Source organism: Physeter macrocephalus, chromosome 5 (assembly GCF_002837175.3).
Source record: "Physeter macrocephalus isolate SW-GA chromosome 5, ASM283717v5, whole genome shotgun sequence".
Classification (NCBI taxonomy): domain Eukaryota; kingdom Metazoa; phylum Chordata; class Mammalia; order Artiodactyla; family Physeteridae; genus Physeter; species Physeter macrocephalus.
Genome location: NC_041218.1, coordinates 61,028,640 through 61,051,803, shown reverse-complemented (window position 1 = coordinate 61,051,803; position 23,164 = coordinate 61,028,640). Strand labels below are relative to the sequence as shown.

The 23,164-nt window shown below is 40.7% G+C and overlaps 1 protein-coding gene across 11 annotated transcripts in view; it reads left to right on the top strand.

Annotated features, from left to right (window-relative positions):
• Window positions 1–23,164, top strand: part of SLC25A13 (solute carrier family 25 member 13) — a 262,700-nt gene that overhangs the window by 171,632 nt on the left and 67,904 nt on the right. For all 11 annotated transcript variants that reach the window (XR_008617418.1, XR_003679894.2, XR_008617416.1 and 8 more), the window contains one exon: window positions 13,251–13,391. Coding sequence is in view for 5 of the 11 variants with exons in the window: in XM_055084997.1 (XP_054940972.1) it covers window positions 13,251–13,391 (141 nt within the window). In the remaining 6 variants the exon portion in view is untranslated. The remainder of the gene's footprint in view (window positions 1–13,250; window positions 13,392–23,164) is intronic.

Sequence of the window (23,164 nt, the reverse complement as noted above, 5' to 3'; positions counted from 1 at the left end):
AACAGTGAGATACCACTATACACCTTTTAGAATGGGTGAAATCCAGAACACTGATGATATCAAAGGCTGGTGAGGATGTGGAGCAACAGGAACTCTCATTTGTTGCTGGTAGGAATGCAAAATGGCACAGCCACTTTGGAAGACAGTTTGGAAGTTTCTTACAAAACTAAACATACTCTCATAGTAAGATCCAATAATTGCATTCCTTGCAATATACCCAAAGGAGTTGAAAACGTATGTTTTCAGCAAAAACCTTTACAGCTGCTACAAACTGTATGGTTCAAACCATAGGACATTCTGGAAAAGGCAAAACTATGGAGACAGCAGAAGGATCAGTTGTTGCCAGGAGTTCGGGGGGAGGGAGGGATGAATAGGCAGAGCACAGAGGATTTTTAGGGCAGTGAAAATACTCTGTATGATGGTAATATGTTGTTAGACATTTTTCTAAACCCATAGAAGATGCAACTCCAAGAGTGAACCTTAATTAAACTCTGGATTTTGGAGGATTATGAAAATAATTTTGCTCCATCACAATTTGCCCAGTAAGTCTTCTGGGGGATAGGACTAAGGCACTGGGCTGCGATAAGAATTCTGTGGCCTGCCTGCTTCTATGAAAAGTTCCTTCTCCATACTTTTACTTGAACTTGGAGCAAAAATAAAAGGTATCTGATGGCAGTAAGGGTTCATAGCACTGGCCTACCTGGCTAAGGGCTGCCTTTGGTGGCTCAGAAATGTCATCTTACTAGAAGCAAGTCCATCTCGTGATAGACACTGAGCCAGCCAGATGTCTTTCTTCTGTTTTCCTCCCTTCCCCTTCTTTGTGAACGTCTCAGAGTTATTTGACTCAACACAGTTCAAACGCTGAACCATCCTGCTGGTTTTCTAATAAATAGGGGAGGGGTTTGTTATGTTATGAAGATATGAACAAAGGTTGGGTCACAGCTTTCATACAGTTAAGATACGTTAGACATTGAAGGTCTGTAAATCATTAAGAAATTCTGGTAGTAGTAGTCAAAATAGACATGTATAACAGGCAGAGCCCAAATGTGAATGTATTTGACAGCTCTGTAACTTAATTACTTTTTAATGTCAGTCGAACAGATTCCACTTTGGTTTCTTGGCCAGGCTTCTATAGGCCTGTTAAAACCTTATGAAGTTGAAAATTTGAAACTTAGTATTCGTAAACGTAAACAGAGTACCCTTTTTCTGTCTTACCATGTAGTTAAGAAATTAAGAACAGGAAATTTCAATTTGATATCTGTCTCAAAAACAGTTAAGTGGTGAGAATCTATTTTCAAAGTTCTTAACAGTCAAGTCACAGATTTTTTTTTACTTGAGCTTAATTTACACATCAAATCAAAGGAGAAAATCCCATACTGCTTTGTGTTTAGAGGCATGCATTTAGTCAGTTTAACTAAGTGTATTAGTTTTCTAGGGCTGCCATAGCAAAATGCCACGGGCTGCATGGCTTAAACAACAGAAATTTTTTTTCTCACACTTATAGAAGCAGGAAGTCCAAGATCAAGGTGTCTGCAGGTTTGATTTTCTTCTGAAGCCTCTCTCCTTTGCTTGCAGGTGGCCATTTTCTCACTGTGTCCTCACATGGTCACCCCTCAATCTGTGTGTTGTCTTTATCCTGATCTCTTCTTCTTCTAAGGACTCCAGTCATGTTGAATTAGGGCACACCCATATGACCTCGTTTTACCTTAATTACCTCTTTAAAGGCCCTGTCTCCAAATATAGTCATATCAGAAGTACACGGTTAGGTCTTCAGCATATGAATTTTGGAGGGACACAATGCGGCCCATAACACTAGGGGTTAAGATAAAGATTCTTTTCTCAACTGCAGTAAGGACTCAAGTTCTTGACTGAAGCAGGGTGATGACCCCTCGTGAGGGCACTGGGTCTGACACTTTCCCTTCAGAGCTTGATAGAGTGAGTGGCGTCTCGGCCTCGTGCCCCTCACATTTGCCAGCTTCTCTGTGAGGTTGCTGAGCACCTGCCTGTCTTCAGTATTTGTGAACAGCAGCTGAGTGCTATTGGGCACTGTGTTTTAATGTAATCCACCCACTGTTATTTGCGGAATATCTGTTTTGTACATGTGATCTTTATAGACCGTGATAATACCCGCACTGCCTACAAATTATTTTCATGTCTCCATTTAACATTGGAGTAGAGAGTAAATGGAAAATATGTTGAAGCTTAGATTTCTTAAGAAATCTTTGTTTTCCAATTTATTCAAATATCACATTCCATTATCACTTGAGTATTCATTTTATATGTAATGTAAATCATTAGACATTTACTAGTGTAGACCTTTTTGTGTAGTTACAATTTTATTTGTATCAAAATAATCAAAATAATGTACTTGGGTTTTAGTTTAAAAAAAATTAAATTCCGTATCTTCATATTAATCTATTTTTGACACATTTAAGCACACATTTTAGAATGTCACTGTGCAATTAGATATTCTTAGCACATGTCACTTGTGAAAAGCACTTTAAATCTAAGTACATTCAATTGAGCATAATTAGAATATCAAGATACATATTCTTCGTATACATTTTGCCACTTAATTTTTTAAGTAGCTATAAGTATCTACCATGTGAATTCAAATTAAAGGGAGGTGATTAAATTACAGTTACAGTTAATGCTTTTAGTTTAAAATATAGCAGGAATAACACTATTTTTTTAAAAAAAATACACTGCTACGTTTTCTGTGGACAGCAGATTGATGACAGAATCGATTTGTTGTTGTTGTTACATGCAAGACTGTTAATATTCTCTGCATGTTCTCAAGACTGTTGCCTAGAATGGTGAAGGAAGGAGCAGGAGTCCTAAGGGCTTTCTCTTTTTTTTTTTTTTTGTTGGTATGCGGGCCTCCGCCTGCCGTGGCCTCTCCCGTTGCGGAGCGCAGGCTCCGGACGCGCAGGCTCAGCGGCCATGGCCCACGGGCCCAGCCGCTCTGCGGCATGTGGGATCCCCCCAGACCGGGGCGCGAACCCGGTTCCCCTGCATCGGCAGGCGGACGCGCAACCACTGCGCAACCACTGCGCCACCAGGGAAGCCCCAGGGCTTTTTCATTTTGTGAGTTCTTTTGACTCGACCCCCACGCCAGTCCGGAGAAAGAATGTTCAAGGATGGTATCTTGGTTAGTAAAGAAGCATTAGAGAAAGGCTTGTTTAGTTCATAACAGGTGAGAAAAAATGGATTATAGGGAAATATGCATTGGGGCTCCTGAACTGATCTTTTAGATAATGTATTTAGGCTGCTGATACGGCCTTGGCAAGTCATTTTTAATTTCCATGTAACTTTTTTTTTTTTTCTTGGTTGGGGGGGCCATGCCCTGTGGCTTGTGGATCTTAGTTCCCCAGCCAGGGGTTGAACCTGGCTCCGGCAGTGAAAGCGCAGACTCCTAACCACTGGACCGCCAGGGAATTCCCGAATCCCATGTAACTTTAAAGCTTACTTGTTCACAATCATTGGACCTAAAGTGTGTTAAGATCCTTTTTGTGAAGATCACTGTTCTTGGAATACTTAGAGAAATTGGGCAGTACATTAAGATTCTGGATTATGTTGCCTTTCTAAATATCTGATTTCTTGAAATTCTACTTTTAAGACAGAAGTATCACTTCCCTCAATAAAGTTAACTATGCAGAATCAGAAGTGTTAATGATGAAGTTAATCATTACATAATATGGCAAAAGGAATTTGGGTGACAAAAGTGGGAGATGGAGAAGAAAAAATCAAGCTTACAGAAGCACCTGGGCACTGAGCAAAAGCTATGATAGAAGCCACATTTCACGTTCTTTGCAGACTATCTATCTGGCCCATTTCAGAAAGGGGGTATTAGAAGGAAAAAACCTATATTTTACTTCAAGCCCTGAGGACCGTATCATGTGAAAAATTCAAGCATTTGGAAAGAGTGATGCTTTGTGTTGATAGAGCACCTGAGAAGCCTGGTGCTCGGGCTTCATGCTGACATAGTTGTAGCTTCCACAGCCCTGCTTCCCTTTCTGGTTGCTCTCAGCCCTCCCTGGATGCAAAGGTGAATTTATGAAGATCATGGACCTTAGGCAGGACTCGCGGAGCTAGAACTGTCATTTGGAGATGTGCACTTTCATTTGTACTGGTGGCAAGACGAGGTGTCTAGCATCCACTTGGGATAGTTTTAAAGTCCAAATATTAGGACTTGATCTGGAACATTAAGGGTGATTGTGTTACCTTTTCCTTCTAGCAGTCGTATCACCTGGTTAGAAGGAGTGCACGGTGCGTCATTTTCAGCAGTGGGGAATCTTCTATACTACACCCTATCTAGTCTCTCTCTTGGTCCCTTTTGTGACCAGCAGTGCACATTTCCAAAGTGGCTTGCCAGTGTTGAGGGCAGCCCACACCTAAATGGAACAGAGATCAGTCCACAAACATGGTGTTGTAAATGATGCGGGTTATCTATCTGGCCGTTGTCATTTTTACCGGGACATGATTATTAACCATGTCTCAGGAACACATTTTCAGAATTTAAAATACCCACAATTTATTGAATGTCATCTTGAGTTTGATTAAATAAAATCGAATGAATTTAAGTTAAATAAAAACCATCTGGTTATGTTGAGCTCTACAACATCACCCATCGCTCACTCACATGAGTTCTTCTTCTTTTTTTTTAATTAATTAATTTATTTATTTTTGGCTGTGTTGGGTCTTTGTTGCTGCACACGGGCTTCCTCTAGTTGCAGCGAGCAGGGGCTACTCTCTGTTGCGGTGCATGGGCTTCTCTTTGCAGTGGCTTGTCTTTGTTGTGGAGCACGGGCTCTAGGTGCGCAGGCTCCAGTATTTGTGGCACGTGGGCTCAGCAGTTGTGGCTTGCGGGCTCTAGAGCACAGGTTCAGTAGTTGTGGTGCATGGGCTTAGTTGCTCCGCGGCATGTGGGATCTTCCTGGGCTCGAACCCTTATCGCCTGCATTGGCAGGTGGATTCTTAACCACTGCGCCACCAGAGAAGTCCCACATGAGTTCTTTTCTTCCTTTTTTTCCCCTTTTTTACCTGATGTAGCTGCTTCCTACCAGTCTTCAGTGTGACTGTGCTTTCCTCAGAAAGAAAGTTTAATTTGCAAGTTTCTAGGGAAAGAAAAATTTGAAAACTCAATTGTCCTGGCTTTGAAGGAGTTTGCTAAACTAAATTCACCTAAACAGAGTTTCGTCATGTATTTATTAATGGTAATCAGTACCACTGATTGAGCACTGTGGTGTGCTAGGCACTGGAATCAGTGCTTTATATACTTGTTTCCATTTACTCCTCACATAATCCTATAAATAACAGCTAGAATATGGGCTCCCTGAGGGTGGGGATCTTTGTCAGTTTTGTTCACTCCTATATACCTGCCTCTGGAGTTGGCACGTTGAAAGCATGAAGAGCATTAATGTTCCTGTGCCCATTTTACAGGTGAAATAAGTTTGGAGTGTGTAGGTTAGGAAGTTTGTCAGAGCCTAGGCTGTCAACCATAGGCCATACTGACCCCCAGCATTGCCCCCCATTTCTCAAGCAGCTGCTCTGTGTCAGGCACTGTGCTAGCTGCGGCACATGCTACTTTATTTAGTCCTCACAATGAGTCTGTGAAATGCTTTCATCTCTTTAGTATAAATAAAGAATCTAAGTCTTAGTAAGTTTGAAGAATTTGTCCAAGGTCACATACAAGGAAATTATGAAGCCTGAATTGAAATCGAGGTTTCTCTGATTCAGTTGCTCCTATGCTGAACCGCTGTGCTATATTTAGGTAAAACCCACACTAGTGTAATTATTTTCTGAGCCCGTTTGAATAAAATTGAAAATAGGTCACTAGTTATACATTTCTGAGTCTGAAATATTCCTCAAGGATTCAGATTTGGCATGATTGGGGGATTTTACCTCCTATTGGCCGGGCTTCCTCATGATTTATTGACTAATCTACAGAGAAGAACTTGATGCATCTGATGAAAATCAGTGATATTGTACCTGGGAGAAAAACCTCTCTTACATATTTCTTGATGGACTTCAGTGTCCATGAAGCATTTGCATATCTGGATCTTTTCATTTATCTAGTCTTGGCTAAATTTTAAAAGTTACCGACACTGTAAATGTGTGTTAATGTGGCACAGGATTCTCCACGTGACTTTTTGTTCAGAATATTCCTATCTTCAAACATCTTCATGAAACCTGGTTGGGATTTTATTTAGGAAGACTGCTCTGAATTTTAAATTAGTTTATGAAAAAATGGACAACTTTACAACCTTGGACTATTACATTCATTTATAGGAAATTGACATTTGCATTTAAAATTAATTTACAGTCCAAATGACACCTTTATAACATTGAGTCTCCCAGTTTAAGAACAGTACTTGTTTCTCTAGTATTCAATCTGTATGCCCTTTGTATTTTAAAAATCTATATTTTTCTTCATTTCAGTTCTATACATTTCATATTAGGTTATTTCTTGTTAATGCCGCTTGTTAAAAAATAAAAAAGTTAATGTGTAAGTTTTTTTTTTTGGTGTAGCAGTTTCATATTTCTCCTCTAAAGATATATAATGTTTTTGAATGCCGGGCTCTGTTTTTTTGTTTTTTTTTTTTTAATGCTACAGAATTTTTTGTCACACTGATGCAGGTATTCAGTACAAGTAGGCAATAAAATATTCTTGTTCAGCACCTGATAATAGCCTGGGTAAGAGTCCACATAGCGCCAAACTGAATCATTCCTCACCTACAGTCCTGTGCCTACAGTCGGCTCTTAATAGAGAACCTAGAGAACCACTGTGGAGCTGCCCATGGCTCTGGGTACCCTGGGGTGGGCACAGATAAACAGCCCTATGCAGTGTTTAAACACTGGCTGCGTGCTGCATCTAACAGCCTGTTTCGAGTTGAGGGATAGAAGGCATGAGCAATTGCATTGGGCTCATCCTTAGACGTCATTAGCTGCTTCATCCTCTTGTCTGTGTTGCAGATCAGACTGACTTCACCAAAACTTCTACTTGAGAGCCAGAGTATAATTTTACTGTTGCTTCTGAGGGCTCTTTTGTTGTTGATTTGGTTTATGCTTCAGTACTTTAGTTGTGGTTCCTTATGCCAAATCCTGATCCATTTGATTCTATTTTCTTTATCTTTGAAGCCTGTATAGTAAGACTAAGACTAATAGTTTCTGCTCTGAAACAAAATCATCCCACAACTCCGTATGTGTCATTAAAGCAAATCTGCCAGCTTTACAAAACTATCTTCCACTCTTCCTCCTCCTCCACTCAGAACTTGTGCTGTTTTGCTTAAGCGAAACACAGTTATCCCCAGTTCTGTTTTTCTTTTCACTCTCCCTAGATCTTTTCTCCTTCATTCCCTAAATTTTCATTCTACTTTGCTTGCTTCCATAAATGACTATCGCTCTCTCTTTTCCACTTCCCTTGAGAAATGTAGCTTACAGGAGCTCTCTAATTCCTCAGCATCCCATCCCCAGTAACAGATCACCCCGTGTGCTGGACTTCACCTCCTCCTCCTTGTGTCAGCAGCCATTGTTGGCCTTCTTCTCCCTTTGGGAAGCCCCTTTCTTGACTTCTGAGCCTGCATCAGTGTGCACTGTGGCGTATAGCAGAAGATTGTCATCACTTCTTAGGTCTCCACTCTTGGTGTTTCATCTTCCTCCCGCCTTCAGTTAGCACATATGTGGGGTGAGGCCCTCATCTGTGTCTCAGTCCTTAATTCCCAACTCACCCTTCTATTGCCTTCTGGATGTGTCATCTCTTTAGGTTCTTTTGTTCCCTCCTTTTACATATATGCAAAAACTCTGTTCCTTTCTTCAGCCCAACCCACTCCTTTTGCCCCACATTCAGCATCCAAGCCCTGCTGATCTCTGTTGCATCCGCCCACCCCCTACTTCATGACCAATGTAATTGTTCTAATTCTGGCCTTTTTTCGCTCTCACCTAGTCTGCTAAAACCCTAATTTTTACCCCTGCCCCAGGGCTCTCCCTCCTAATAAACTCTCCCCTCTGCTGCCCTATCATCTTTCTGAGACATAGATACTAGTCACAGCACTCTCCAGCTCCTAAGCGTCATTTGTCAGCTCTCTTCCCACCACAGGCACACACAAAGGCACTTCCCCAGAAGGCAGCCCCATTCCCAAGTGTAGCGTTCTAGGCCTTCCATGATTTGGCCCCAGTAGTCTTATTTTTCACATCCTCGTTCATACCCCTTCCAGGCCATCTGAAGCGATGATTCTTCCATGCTGCCATGATAAGCAGTGGAAATAAATGCTCAGGCTCTGGCGTCCAGCAGGTCTAGCTTTGAATCCAGGCTCCACCTTCCTAGCTGTGTGACCTCAGGCAAGTTATGTAACCTCTTTTCAGCCTGGTTGCTCACTTATAAAACTGGAATAATATTATTACCTACCTTATGACATTATGAGGACCAAAAGAGAAAATTCTTACAAAGCTCTTAGCATGATGCCTGGTACATAGTAAGTACTCAGGAAATGCTACGGGACGATAATGTTGATCTCATCATAATTATCATTCTAATTAAAATCTCTTTGGACAGATGTGGTGCTGGGTCTCTTTACCCTCTAAGTGTAACGAGCTCTTGTCACTGTCGCTTTGTGTCATTCCTTGCCTGGATTACCTAAATCCTAATTGCACTTCAGTCACCAGTTGATGCATTATCTTATGCGTTTTACCACCTCCCCAGATTATCCAAGTCAGCAGAAATCTCTCCCTCCTTTGAATTGCCATGGCAATGTGTCTGGACTTTAGCTCTTATCTCATTTATCTTTTCTCACGTGCCAATTTTGTATTCATAAGGAGTATATTTCCTGGACTCAGTCTTTCCTCTGCTTGCTGGTTGTGTAGCCCTAAGGGTAAGTTGCTGTATTAGTTTGCTAGAGCTGCCATAGCAGAATACCACAGACTGGGTGACTTAACATAAGTTTATTTTCTCACATTTCTGGAGGCTGGAAGTCGAAGACCAAGGTGTCAGCAGGGTTGGTTTCTTCTGAGGCTCCTTTTCTTGGCTTGAAGATGGCTGCCTTCTTACTCTGCCTCACATGGTCCTTTCTCTGTATATCTCAGTTTCCTCTTGTTGTAAGGACACCAGTCACGTTGGATTAGGGCTTACTCATAGGATTTCATTTTACCTTAATTACCTCTTAAAAGGTCCTATCTTCAAATACAGTCACATTCTGAGGTACTGAGGGCTAAGACTTCAGTATATGAATTTCGGTGGAACACAGTGCAGCCCATAATAATAGTTGCTTTAAATCTTTCTATGCCTCAATTTCCTCTTATGTAAAATCTGGAATAACGTATGTTTTGAGTAGACTGAAGATATGTATACATGCAAAGCAACACCCTAATAGCCTATGATGGATGCTTAAGGAATATTTATTATCTCTACTCCTGTTTCAAACTCCTTGAGAACAGGAATGCTTTCTCACTCATCTTATGTCTTTATTGTTGCTAGGACAAACTTTGAACATGATTGCTTATAAATATTTGGTGGATAACTATATGAATGAACGATCAAGTAGGAGAAGTGAGCCTGCAATAGGTATATGTGTTTCTCTTTAGATGGATCCAGATACTGGATAGCAACTAAGATTTCAGTCACAAAGACGATACTGAGAAACCTGAAGACAAGTCAGTCTCCCCACTGTAAATATAACATGCCACACGGGGCCAGTTCCAGTATGGAAAATGGTCACCTGGCCTACTTGTCACAGACTCCAGAGAGTCACAGGGAAATGATTTGTGACAAAATTGCCCACATACAAAAAGCAGTGTCTTCACACAGAGCCTTCAAGTGATGAGGGACACAGAGACATCACGTGCACAATAGGTGTTCCTGTCCACTGTCTGCAGATTCAGCTCTCTTTGATCTCTGCAGAGGAGGGACGTGGGTAAGGTACTGTGAATGGATAATAGACCAGGAGACTGAAGAGCAGCAGTAGTGCACTGCTCAGCGATCAAGTCGTGACGGTGCCCAGACATCATGCATCTGATGATAAGCATCTTCTCTTGGTGCCTTGGAGTCTCTCATTTCCTTCCAGCTTGACTCCAAAGAGCCGATTCATCTTCAGCCCCTCTACAATGTGCCACTCTGAGTCTCTGTAGGTTCTTTCTTTCTGAGCCCACCAGAGGTAACTAGTGCGACATTATTTTTTTCTTAGTATCACTGCAGTCTTTCTTCCCACTACCTCTGTTCCCTGCAGCTCTCTGAAGGGAACTTTTGCATCATCCTTAGTGATTAGACTTCACTGTATGATGCTAAAAGATTGGTACCTGTCAATTGGCTTGGAGTCAAGGGAGTTGAGTATAATTTCTTGTTTGTATATAATATTAACTTTTGTGGGTGTTAGTTATGATATCAGATAATGAATAAGACAGCAATTCTATACCTAACAATCATACCCTTTAATAATGTTACCACTTGGAGGTGTATAAAAGGTTTGTTACGAGATCAGATGTAAAACATATAAATGTTACTGTCTGAAAGAATGTAGAAAACTGGAATTAGAAATCACAGCTTTAAGCCCTTTAAGCAGCCTCTCAGAGTTGAAAGGCAGCCTAGAGATGATGCAGTGAAGTAAAATGATTCTCAACTCTCACCACACGTTTTAATCACATAGGAAGGGGCAAATGTAGAAATCTTATTTATCAGGAGTAAGATCTGGAAGTCACTATGTTTGAAAAGCTCTGCAAGCAGTTGTAACAGGCCACCAGGGAGGAGAGCCATCAGTTTAGGAGCTAGAGGAGAGGAAACCAATGTGTTTGGAGTCACTGTTTGAGCACGGTGCTGGCTGCTGTACATTCGCCACCTCTTTGATCCTCGTAACAAGTGAGATGGTTCGACCAGTAGTGACTGAGGATCAGTTGTCACACGTGATACCCAACTGCCCCTTAGCCCCTGTTGGCAGCACTTGGTGAGTGTGCGTCGCGTTCATGTTCTGTCCTTCGAGAAGATCCATGTATATGTACGCTGACTGCTCGCCATTCCACCCGTGGTAGACACGGTCTTACCCACTTTTGAGCTTTTAAAAGTCAGCCTCAGGTTAATTCCAACTCAGCGAATCTTTCCCAGCACTTCTGCCCCATGAAACAATTTTTAAAATTGTATTCATTTTCGCAACATGAGAACTCAGGTCCAGAAGCACAGACATAATCCTTACTGTACCCTCAGTGCTGTTACGAGGCCAGGTCCTTTTCATCTCTTATGCCTCCCATCAGCAACCCCCTCCGTGTCGCTTGGAAAGATGCAGGTGCCAACTCACAAAATACTCAAGGGCTGTAGGCTGGCAGGGGTTGTTCTTCCCACCTGCCTGTGGGTCACAGCAGCCTGGGAGCAAAGCATGGCTCTTCTGAGCCCTGGCAACAGTGGAAGCAGAATGGCTTCGTGTGGAACAGAAGAACACAGCAGCCTCTCCCTCCCACTTTAGAAGGGCCCTTTGTGGGCCTTTTCATGAATACAACCCAGGTTTTTCCTACCACCTCTGTAGAGTCACCCAGGAGAGATGAAGGTGATGGGTGAAACACGATTTAAGCAAGTACAGAGAGGGAGTCTGTGGCAGTCTAAACACAGGGGAATACTGCCTTCTCCATAGTTTGAAGGTGTGGAGAGAGGGAAAATCCTAGTCTGTTTTTAGGAACAAATGTGTCTTGACTAAGGTATCAAGTTGGTAAAAATGGAAAAACGATTTGATTGAGAGAGTTAAAGGATGAACATTTTTCTTTGTTTTTTTTTTTTTTTTTTTTGGTTAACGTTGCTTCTCATATTAGATAAAAATGAATACTGCTACATAACTTCTTTATAGAAGTAACACATGATCTATGCAGAAGAAACAAAAAACACAGCAGAAAAGAAATCTGTAACCCTGCCACCTCAAAAGCACTACATTGGTGTCTCTTCTTCTACATGGTGGTCAGGGATAGCAGGGGGAGAGGCGTACGTGCGTTTACGCATCTGAGAGTTTTTACTTCACAATGTGTATTGAACATTTCCCACCTTATTTTTATTGGCAGCATAATATCTCATTTCAGGAACATACTCAAATGCATTTAATCTATCCCTTCCCAGTGCATGTTTATGTTTCTAATTTTTATTTCCAGGTATTAAACAGTACTTTAAAGACCATCCTTACAGCTGGTTTTGATTAGCACAAGCCATTTTGTGAAGGCACGCACGTTGGTTGATAGGATCAGAGGATCTGGCAAGAAGTAGTTTGGTATGATATTGACCCAAATTGTGCATGTTACCATGATAGCATCTGCTAAGCTCTAAATGTCAGCACCATGTCTGTGGTCTGGTTCGGTGACGTCGCTGTATAATGAAGATTCTGAACTATGTTCTATGTCAGCCTTACTTTGGATGATATAAAAATATATTTGAGACAAGGAATAACAAGTTGAAGTATAGTAAGAATGTAATTGCTTATAATAAATATAGGCTTAGCTTCAAAATAGCTAGCTTAAAATTCCCCTTATAGTGTGCACTTTAGAGATTTCCACTGATGATCTTAGAGGTGAGGCACCCAGCCATTTGCTGGAATGAACACACATTGTTCAAAGTTTGGGTTGTAATTGATTTAATGCATATTTTTTACTACTTTGACATTTATCTTGTATGAAAAGAGCAATTCTATACACAGGTAATACGTAAATATAATACGTAAGTCCATAAAATGGTGTTTGATGAGCGATCTGATTTTTTAAGAGAAGAAAAAATTGCTTTCATCTAAGTTTGTATGTCCTCTGGCAATTGTTGATATATTGACAGAATTATGAAGTACATCATGCGAGAGCCTGTGTCCTCTCTGCCCCCCTCCTGTTCTGACAGGCAGATGCGTGTCTCTTTATTTGGATACCACTTGACTTTCATTTTATGGCTGCCTTTGTGTGCTTGGCTTTGAGTCCTGTGGCGGCAGTTGATTGTGCTTCAAGGAATGTTTGTCATTTTAGCGTGAGGACTTGGGTGAGGCCAACAGAGGCCTCTCTGTGTTGGGCCACGTCTCTGGTCTTTGCCCTCTTTCACCCTCCACATGAAGGAAACAGAGCCTGACCCAAGTCCTCCCAGGCAGTAACTATATTTTGATTCAAACTCATAATCGCTGTTTTAATTGATGGGACAAGGATTGAAACTACAGTCTATTGAGAATAGAATATTCTGAGCTCCTTTGAAGAGAATCACTCATCTCTTTCTGAACCACCCCACTTTATACTAAATCTTTTCTTTTTCTCCCTTTTAGGCAGGAGCCTCCCAGGTGATTTTCACAAATCCTTTGGAAATTGTCAAGATCCGTTTGCAGGTGGCTGGAGAGATCACCACTGGTCCCCGAGTCAGTGCTCTGTCTGTCCTAAGGGACCTGGGCTTCTTTGGGATCTACAAGGTAACTCTTTTCAGTCATTTATTTGAGTATATGCTCATCTCCTAAACTAGTAACTGCTCATAGGCATGAAATTGATTCCTCACATTTCTATACCTAGAGAAGATCTTCTGCTGGAGCTCATAGGGTACCTTCATGCCAGTTAGAAGGAGGTGTCCTTCCTGCCATCTGCCAAGTAACTGTCCTTAGAAAACATAAATCAAGGATGAGTATGATGTCATGACCCGCACAGACACTGCTCAGTGCACAGCTGTTTGCCGCAGCACTGGGTGGAGTTTTGTTTGGATCTGTTACTGATATAAAAACCTAATTCTCAGTGCTGTTGTCTATGAAAGATAGCTGCCAGGATCACAGGGCACCATCTTTCGGGAGATGGACTGAGCTCAGTTTACCCACGCGTGCGTAGCCCATACCAGATCAGGAATATATGTTCTGGCCCTGTACATTCATTCCAAACCTATCCCTATGTGTACCTTGTCATAATTATTTTGCATCTTAACCATTTATCATTTAGAAAACAGTTTTTCAGAATGATCGCAAAACCAAAATTATAGAAAATTCTTGAAATTTGTTATTTACACTCTTCTACCAAAGAAGTTGTAATGAACTAGAATTAGCTTCATATATGCCCTGTTACAAGGCTTCATCAGACATAAGGTGTTCACCGTTTTTCAATGAGAAGATTAAAAAAAAAGTTTCATGGCCAACTTGAATAAGTAAACCTTTAGGGATATAGGAAGGTAAGTCAAACAACTACTTAAAATGTTGGTTTTCATTTATTTACACATAGATGTATAAAATCACATTACATAAAATTAATATTGCTTTTTTCTATACACACATATCAAGAAATATTTTATTCACGTTTCTCATATGAATTTTGAATCAGCGTCTTGATCACCACTTAATCCACATTTTAAATCAGCCATTCACATGGTTTTGCAAAGTCCATCGTCTTCATTTTTGTTCCAAGCTGTCAAGAGGAAGTCACTTTTGGACTCTGTGCAATATTGTCCCTAGAAATTTTGTCCCACAGACACATAACATTACGACAGTTGCTTTCTTTCTTTTCTATTCCCAGTTTATCCTGAATGGATATATAATGGTCCCATATGTAACATATTGCTTTTTAGAGTGAACTTTAAATGCCTTGCTCTGACATTCAGCACAGCATTTGTAAAAGTATTCTCCAGGAATACTTTTTTACCCTTTTCTTTTTAACTCAGTTTTTTAGGTGACCTTGGTAAACATCCAGTGTTAGTAATAATTGAGGTTGTTTCAGGTAAACCTGCCTTCCCCAAATAGAGCTCTGTACTTCTCAAGGTCAAGTGGTTGGAAGAGTACCCCAAGATCTGAGACTTTGTGAGGATCAAATATTATGTGACACCCTCTTCTCTGAGGTTAGTTTTTTGGGGGAACCTTGCCTTATATTTAGGCATCTTGTAGTGTTTAGGAATAAACATGCTGATTTTTTTAAGTAGCACTTAAAAGGCTCAAGGTGATTGTGCAGTGGAACACAACGTGATAGCTGTTTCATTTACCAAATTGTTATCCAGCTGTAAGAAATAAACAGTATTGTCATGAGGCATAGCATTCATCAATTTGAAGAAAAATCATCTTCTGTTCTGAATTTTTAGTCTCTTGCAGACTATCACACGATGTGGCAGCATGTCAGTTTGACAAGCTGCCAAGCAGTCTTTCAGTGGGTTGTCTGGTAAAAAGCACTTAGGTACTATGGCAGTGACTGCTATCGAAAAGTCTAGATGGATAAAATGGTAAAAACTTGTTTGCTGACACAGAAACAGAGACTGTTAAACTACCTGCAAGTGAAACAAGACTGAGTTTTAGTCCTTTTCATCTTCACAGTGTTTCATAATCTTAATCCCCTTTAACACCCCTTGGAAGTAGTTGGTCTCCTAATTTTGTAGTTAGGAGAACAGAGGTGCCAACGGTGGTATCTGAGCTGAAATTGAGGCTCAGAAGTTCCTTGTTTCCACTTTTGTACCAAAATGGCTTTCCTGAAATGAGCAGGATTGCTCAAGTTTGAGCAAGAGACCTCTCCCGTATAAAGTTAGTTTAATTACTAGCCTGGTGGTTTAATCTAGTTCAGAGGCATTCCACGGGCCTGGGTGCTGCCTTTCAAAACACTGCTTTTGGTGTATTGGTAATTACCAAGTGAAGTCACTAACAATTTGAGCTTTGAGCTTCTGGAAACTTGATTGCATTGCGAGAGAGTGACCTGGCAGGCAGTCTCCTCCGTTCTGCTGGCCGTTGGTATCATCAGCTAAACTCCCTGAGACCTGCGAGGCGGGACTTGATTCAGCAGAGTTCCCCTCTCCACTCAGCCTGATTGGTCTTGTATTACCACCCTAGCTTATCCTCATTTGTTTCATCCCACCTTCCAACCTCAGGTTTTGTAGCTTATCCTCATTTGTTTTATCCCACCTTCTAACCCCAGGTTTTGTTTCTTGTGAGTTTCCTTTCTCCAGGCTCATCTACCTTGCTCCACCCTCCATGGTCAGAAATCACTGTAATGGTTCTAGATCCCACCTTTTAGGGACATCACAGCTTTAACATTGCTATGTAGTTTACTACGTTTTGGTCCCCCCCCCCAACCCCCGCCGCCCCCGCCCATAGCGCTCTTCAGTGATAAAGCTTTTCTCTGTTTCTAGTCTTGGTTGGGTAGAAAAATGCAAATGACCTGTGGTGACTAATACTTTTAAATCTGGTATGTGTCCCTCTGGGTGGGTCTTGAAAAAGAGAACTTCTATCCTAGTTTAAGGTGGGACAGGTAATCTTCATTTTCCCTCCCTTGGACCTTTTGTTTGCTGTTGTTAACATGACAATGCGGGACCCAGGAGGGGTTGAGTGTAGGCTCTGTCTGTGTGTTTAGACCTGCAGTGCTTAACCTCACTTAATTGGACTTAACCAGGCTTTCTGTTTTTCTCCTAAATTGACTTGCAAAATACCCAACTATTCTGCAACTTCCCAGTAAAAGGTAATTAGAATACTTGCTTTAGAAATACATTTACAACTGAAAAAAAAAAGTGGATGTGGTAAACATTTCACATTCCTAAAGTTAGAAATAGTTTAGAGCCGAAAGAGCGAACTCTGTAAACAAAGTACCCCCCATTATAGAGACATTGTTATAGCCTAGAGTAGGTAGGTGATTGAAGTAAAGGCAGGATAATTAATTGCCTTTGAAAGAGCTGTTTGAATATAACGTAGTTTTTTAAAATCTGCAACAGGTACTACTTTTCTTAAGAATATGTGAGGTGGTATTTCCCTTTCACTAGGTAACTTTTGTTTTATTACATAAGCCCCTAGAGTATAAGTAAAATAAATTCTTATCTAAGAAGGTGATACACATCTACTTTTGAATGGTGCCAACAGAGCTTTAATGAGGAGAAAGATTATATCTTCTGAATGGAATAGAACTTATTTAACATTAAATGGCAGCACAGCTAAGATAGACTAAAAGATGCATGCTTATGAAGCAATGGAGTAGTTCATGGCTATTTTTGAGAACAAAAAATGGTCAGTGAAACAATAATGGCAAAGATCCATCAAGCTTTGTTGAAAATTGTTTTCAGATTGTGTAATCACAAATTAAACATTTCCATCTAAAGCATGGAAAGTCACCAAGGAATATGAGCTCTATCTACTGTTTTCTAATCAAAGGCCTCTGTCCCACTGCATTTGACAGAGAAAGTCATGCCTTGGTACCGTGGGGGACAGATGCTCAAGTCCCTTTTATAAAATGGCGTAGTACAATGAATACAGTTGGCCCTGCATATCCACAGGCTTCACATCCAGTTGTATTTTCATCCACATACATGCGTGTTGTGTATGTGTGTTCATTCATTGTGTGTATATAAATGAATCATTGGAGCTACTGTTCATAATATCAGAAAGCAAGCGATGACATATGTTCTTGATTATTCTGCTAGTTATCTCAAAGGGATATTGTTTGGTCTTTTAAAGTAAAATACAAGTTTATGTTTCAAAAAAATGATATAATTCAGAAATGTCTTTAAGAGAGTAAAATTTTCTCTTTACCCCTTACCACCCTATTCTCTCTTTAAAGGATTACCACTGCTTATGTTTTTTATATATCTTTAAGAAAAGAAAACCCTTCTATTTAAATCTGTATTTATTTCTCTCTTCCCTCTTTCCCTTTTCTCTATCAAAAATTGTACACACACACACACACACACATCAATGGTGTATCTGTGTATTTGAACAAAAACAGAATCCTCCTAAACACACAATATATCTTAATTCTCTTTTCTCATTTTATTTAATAACTGTATATAAGTTTCTTTTTCTTTTTTTTTTTTTTAAGCAGTTTCCTATTGATGGGTATTTAAGTTGTTTCTAGTTTGGGAACCTTACAATGACAGGGTGAACATCCCTGCATATAGTGTGACATACTTTTGTGAGTATATACAATGAATTCTTAGCAATGAACTTGTTAGGTCAAGGGGCATGTGCATTTTTTAGTGTTAGTAGATTCTGTCAGATTTCATCAGTTTATCACTTTTATCTTGGTAGCATACAAGTATGTAAGAATAATTTCTCAAGATAGCAGCTTTTAAAAATACCTGCTTTTATGAGCTCATGGCCCCATATGAAGAAAACAATTGTTTAGTCATGGCTTTAAGGACATCGTGCCCTGCTAATTTTCTAACACTAAGGGACACTACATGGTTTTACAACCACCCGAGTGGCAGTTCTCTTCTGATTCATCCACCTTTCCCTTTCACCCAGACCTCTGTGAAAGCCTCCTCATGGGTTTCTCTATTTTGACTCTTGGCTCCGTCAAATCCGTAATCCCCACAGCAGCCAGAGTGATCTAGTTAAAATGTAAGTCAGGTTAATTCAGTCACTCGACACACGTCTCTTGAGGTCTGACTGTGTGCCTGGCACTGGTCTAGCCGTTTAGAATGTCACTGTGAAAAGCCAAGCCACTGCTCACTTTGGTGGGTAGAAGTCAGCCATCAAGAAACCAAATATATGACATCAGGTGGAGCTAAGGACCTTGAAGAAGAAGGAGGCAGTGTGAGGGGATGGAGAAGGGCCGAGGCTGGATGGAATTGGGATGTTGCCATTTAATAGGGTGGCCGGGGAAGGCCTCTCTGAGGAGATGATATTTGAGTAGAAACCAGAGGAAATAAGAAGCTAGTGTGCCCTACAGAAACTGTGTCTCTGGTGAAAAACTGTCTAGCAGTTAGACTAGAACCTACTGTGCTTAGACTAGAACCCCAGCTCCATCCCTGCTGGCCCCATCCTCTCCACCCTCCATTCTGCACCACCCGCCTACTCTGCGAGCTATGCTGGCCACCTTTCCTTTTCAGATACTCCAGGCTCATCCCCTCATTTTCAGTTGCCTGAAGGCTCTTCCCCTCACATCTTAGCTCAGCAGATGCCTGTTCAGAAGGACACCAGGTCACTCGCTGTCACATCCCCCTCTTCCAGGTCTCTACGTAGCACCCATCACCATCTGATAGTTCCGTCTGTCTCTGTCTCTCCCTCTTCCAGAGTGAACTGTGATACCAAAGACCTAGCTTGCTCAGTGCTGCTTGTAACAGCTTCTGGCACATAAGTAGACATTTGATAAATATTTGTTGAGCAAATAAATGGTAAGCAAAAGCCAGGTGTTTCCAAGTTACTAGCAATGATATGAAAGCATGGGGAGAGAATAAGTTGACAAGTAATGACCACAGAAGACCAGGATACTGAAGAGGTCAAACGTAAAGGAAACAGCCAATTAGATGAAAGATCGCCTTCCCAGGTTCTGAGGCCTCCATTTATTCACCTGGCAAGCTCTGCCCTGGACACTGGGAAAATGAAAATGAATTATAGGGCATGTTTTTAATAAAGAGTTTACCATCTCATGGGGGCGGTCAGACAAGTAAAGAGACCCTTAGAATACAACATATGTGGTTGAGAAGGGCTGTCAGAGTGCTGCACACAGAGTTCTAAGAGAGATGGAGCTGACTCATAGCAAGAAAGCCAGGGGGCTTTGGAAGGGGAGATGGCATTAAAAGATGAGTCCTAGTTAACGAGGTAGATGGCAAAGACAAATGGCATGATAGGGTTTGTGTTTAAGGAGGGGTAATTCAGCTTCAGTGTGGAGAGTGCCACGTGGGAGAGCAAGACAGAAGGCTTGGGAGGCCAGTTTGGAAGATACAGACTGGGGGTGGCAGGGAGGAGGGAGGACCGTGACCTCAACTAGGGCGTCACGGTAGAGAGAGGCCGTGGGGGGATATATTTAAAGGATGTGTGAGAGTTAGACTCACAAAGTCTTGGAAAGTGATGAAAGGTGAAAAGTAAAGCAAGATTAAATCAGCCCAGATTTCTGGCCTGAGCACTTGGCTGGACGGTGATACTGTAAATTTTATAATTTCATAATATTTGAGAAGCTGCAAGAAACCTTAAAAGACCTTCTGTCTGGTGTTACCTTTATAATTGAGGAATCGAAGCCCAGAAATCTTAGAATCAGCTAGGTGATTGGTAGGCAGGGCATGGCTAGGCCTGAGACTGTCTCCTGACTCCCTGTCTGGTGTTCTTCTTACTCTACCCTGTTGAATGTAGAACTAGAGCCTTGTCAGAGGGATGGGAACTTTAGATGGTCTTTTAAGGGTCCTCCACATGCATGAAGCTATGGGAGTGGGTAAGATCCCCAAGCTGATGGGACACCAATGATGGAACTCAGAAACTACCCTCATTAGGGTGGCAGGAGTGAGTATGGGGGAGAAAATAGCAGAAGCAGCTATCAGGTGGAGAACCAGAAGAAACAGTGCTGTGGGAGCTGGTAGAGAGATGAGATGTAAGCGGAAGAGGAAGAAGTTGAGTGGTATCAAGTGCTGCAGACCAAGGGGACTGAAGTCCAAGAAAAGGCCTTTGAATTTAAAGATGGAGGCCACTGGTTATCCTTAAGAAGTCAATTTAAGGAGAATGGTAGAGGTAGAAACCTAGTTGAGAAAATATTAGTAGATACAGACCATTCGACCTAAAGATTTTACTGTGAAAGAAACAAAAGTGAAAGCATACAGCAACTGGAAGAAAAAGTAGAGGCGAGGGATAACGTTACAGGGGAGAAGAGGCTGAGAGATTTGTGGTTTGTTTTAATTTGTTGGAAGAACCATGCCTGTCAGTAGACAGAAAAAAAGTCACTGAAAATGGAAGGATTTGAAACATCTGAAGATATAGCAAGATCAGATATGGTGCTAGGACTTTCAGGAGGGACAGAGGCAGGGTCCAGGCTTAGAAGCGTGTGTGTTTGTTCACATGTGCGTGCAAGCTCGTTAGAGCTAATGTTTGACGTGGGCTTGCTTTGTGCTCGGCCCCGTGTTTAGAGCTGTATACACTTAACATCATTTAATCCCTACTACAGCCTCTTGATGCAGATATTTTTTTGTTTTTTTTTTTAGCTCCAAGTTACTGTTGAGGAAAAGAAGGCTTGATGGGTTTAGGTAATTTTTCTAAGGTCATGTACCTGGTAAGGAAGTGGGAGGCTGGGTTTCAAACTCAATGCAATCTCTCTTTGAAACATGAGTTATCACCTGGAGCTATCTTGAGCCAGATGAGAGAGAGCGTATGTCTGATAGATAATTCAGGGAAGTTCAAAGACAAGGTTCTATGCTACACACGGATATGGAGCAGTTGGCAGTTTTGGTGTCATTGTTGATGCGGGCGTGCTAGGAAAATGGAGATGAAAAGAATTGAGAGGACACCAAACAGCACGAATGTGTGATAGCTTAGGTCAGGGTAGTTATATGATCATTTTTTCCTCATTCCTTTTAGTACCCAATACTTTAAAAAAATGTTAGAATGGCTCAATTTTGCTTTGTTTCGTTTTTTAGAATAAGCACGTTACCTTAGATCTGATATCAACTCTTTAAATTATAGAAATTAAAATGATTTTATCCATTGCGAGGCAAGAGGGTCCTTCTGTTTCCTTAACTCTTGCATTAACCAGCATAGCGGTGCAAACCCCACGTGCCCTGCAGAGAGCCACATAACCTGACAGTGAGCCAAGCTGCTACCCAAATGATAGCTATTTGTGTTCTTTGAAAAATAACTTTGTGCCTTCCTGAGAACTTTGTCATAAATAGCTGCTGTAAAATGAACATTTGGGGCATTTTGTCTTATTAAAAGACAGTTATTTTAGAAATTAATGAGAGGGTATCAAGTACCTCAAGAGGCCAGGTTTTGTACCTAACATGGTGTGAACTTGGCGACTGATATCGGAAATGATGTAATACTGTCCCTATTCTGCTTAGAAGTTTGCATTAAAAGAAAACAAACTGGAAAAAAAAAAAAAGACTTAAAAAAACCTTTCTGTCCCTGTGTTTCAAATGCATTATCGGTAAAAGAGGATAGTAATGATACCTACGTTTGGAACAGCAAATAAAAGGAGACATCGTGAAAAATGTTATTTTTATTGAACAGTGCTGGAAGGAATGGAGTGTGCTGAAGGGGGCTAGAAAATGTTCTTTAAAATATTAAAAAATGGTTAATTTTTTATCATTCTCCCATTCACTCACCAAATATTTGTTGAGGACTGACACTCTGAGGTGTGCTGAGTTACAGAGATGAGTGTGGCCTCGTTGCCTTCCAAGTGATCAGTATTAAGGGAGGTGAGAGAATAATTCTAGTGCCATAAAGTTCTTTCAGAAATTAATTTTAACAGGTAGTATAGCTTTTGAAAGAAGAAAATACAGATATTAAAAAGTATGTAATAAAACATTAGTCTCCTAGCCTCATGCTGTGGGTAACCTTCTAGAGGCAAACATTGTTATCCAGTGTTTTGTTGTTGTTGTTTTGTTTTTTTGCTAAGTGCCTGCAGGATCGGTTTCAACAGCTCTTTTTTATTTTAGTTCATCTTTTGGAATATAATATGCTGTTCTTTATATTTAGGATTGAAAGTGATGCTACTAGTCCACTGTTCATAGAAAGCTCTGAATATATTTTCCAGAAGTGATAGATATAGTTCTACTCATCTATCCTTATATTTCTCTGGTTTCTAATTGTGACCAAGTTCTGTATTTAAAAGATGGCTAATCTGAGAAATGGTCATCTACTGTAAAATTAAGGAGCTCTGTCTTGTGACAGCCAGAGTCCCACGTGGAGTGTGATCAATTTAGCGAACTAGTTTAAGCTTACTTGATAGGATGAGGTCTTCTGCCAAATAAAAGATTTGCTCTTAACCTGATAAATGTCGAACTCTCCTGTGATTCAGGTATGAAACCATATAGGAGTCACACTCCAGCTGCTAGTTGTTTAAAGACTATATCAGCTAATTCTGTTTTCCCCTCCAACAGGACAGTGTGCTTTTCGTTGATAATAGTAATTGTCTTTATATCACCACTTTTTATTGAAGATCCTTGTGCTAGGTTTACTAGGTACTTTATATTAATCATTGAATTTAAATGTAATTCTTATGTCAGTACAACTATTACTCACTTTTTTTGGAGAGGAACTTGAGGTACAGAGATTTTAAGAACTTCGCCCAACATCAGGTAGCTAAGTGGCAGAGCAGTGATCTGAGCCCAGGTCTCTGACTCCAAAGTCTGTATTCTTGCTCCTGCAGTATCCTGCTGTTGATGTGGAGTGGTGGAATTCAGATATAGATCCATACTTAAGATGATACATTTTGACACATATGTGTGTGTGTGTGTATGTGTGTGTGTGTATATATATATAAAACTGAATCATTTTGCTGTACACCTGAAACTAATACAATATTGTAAATGAAATATAGTTCAATA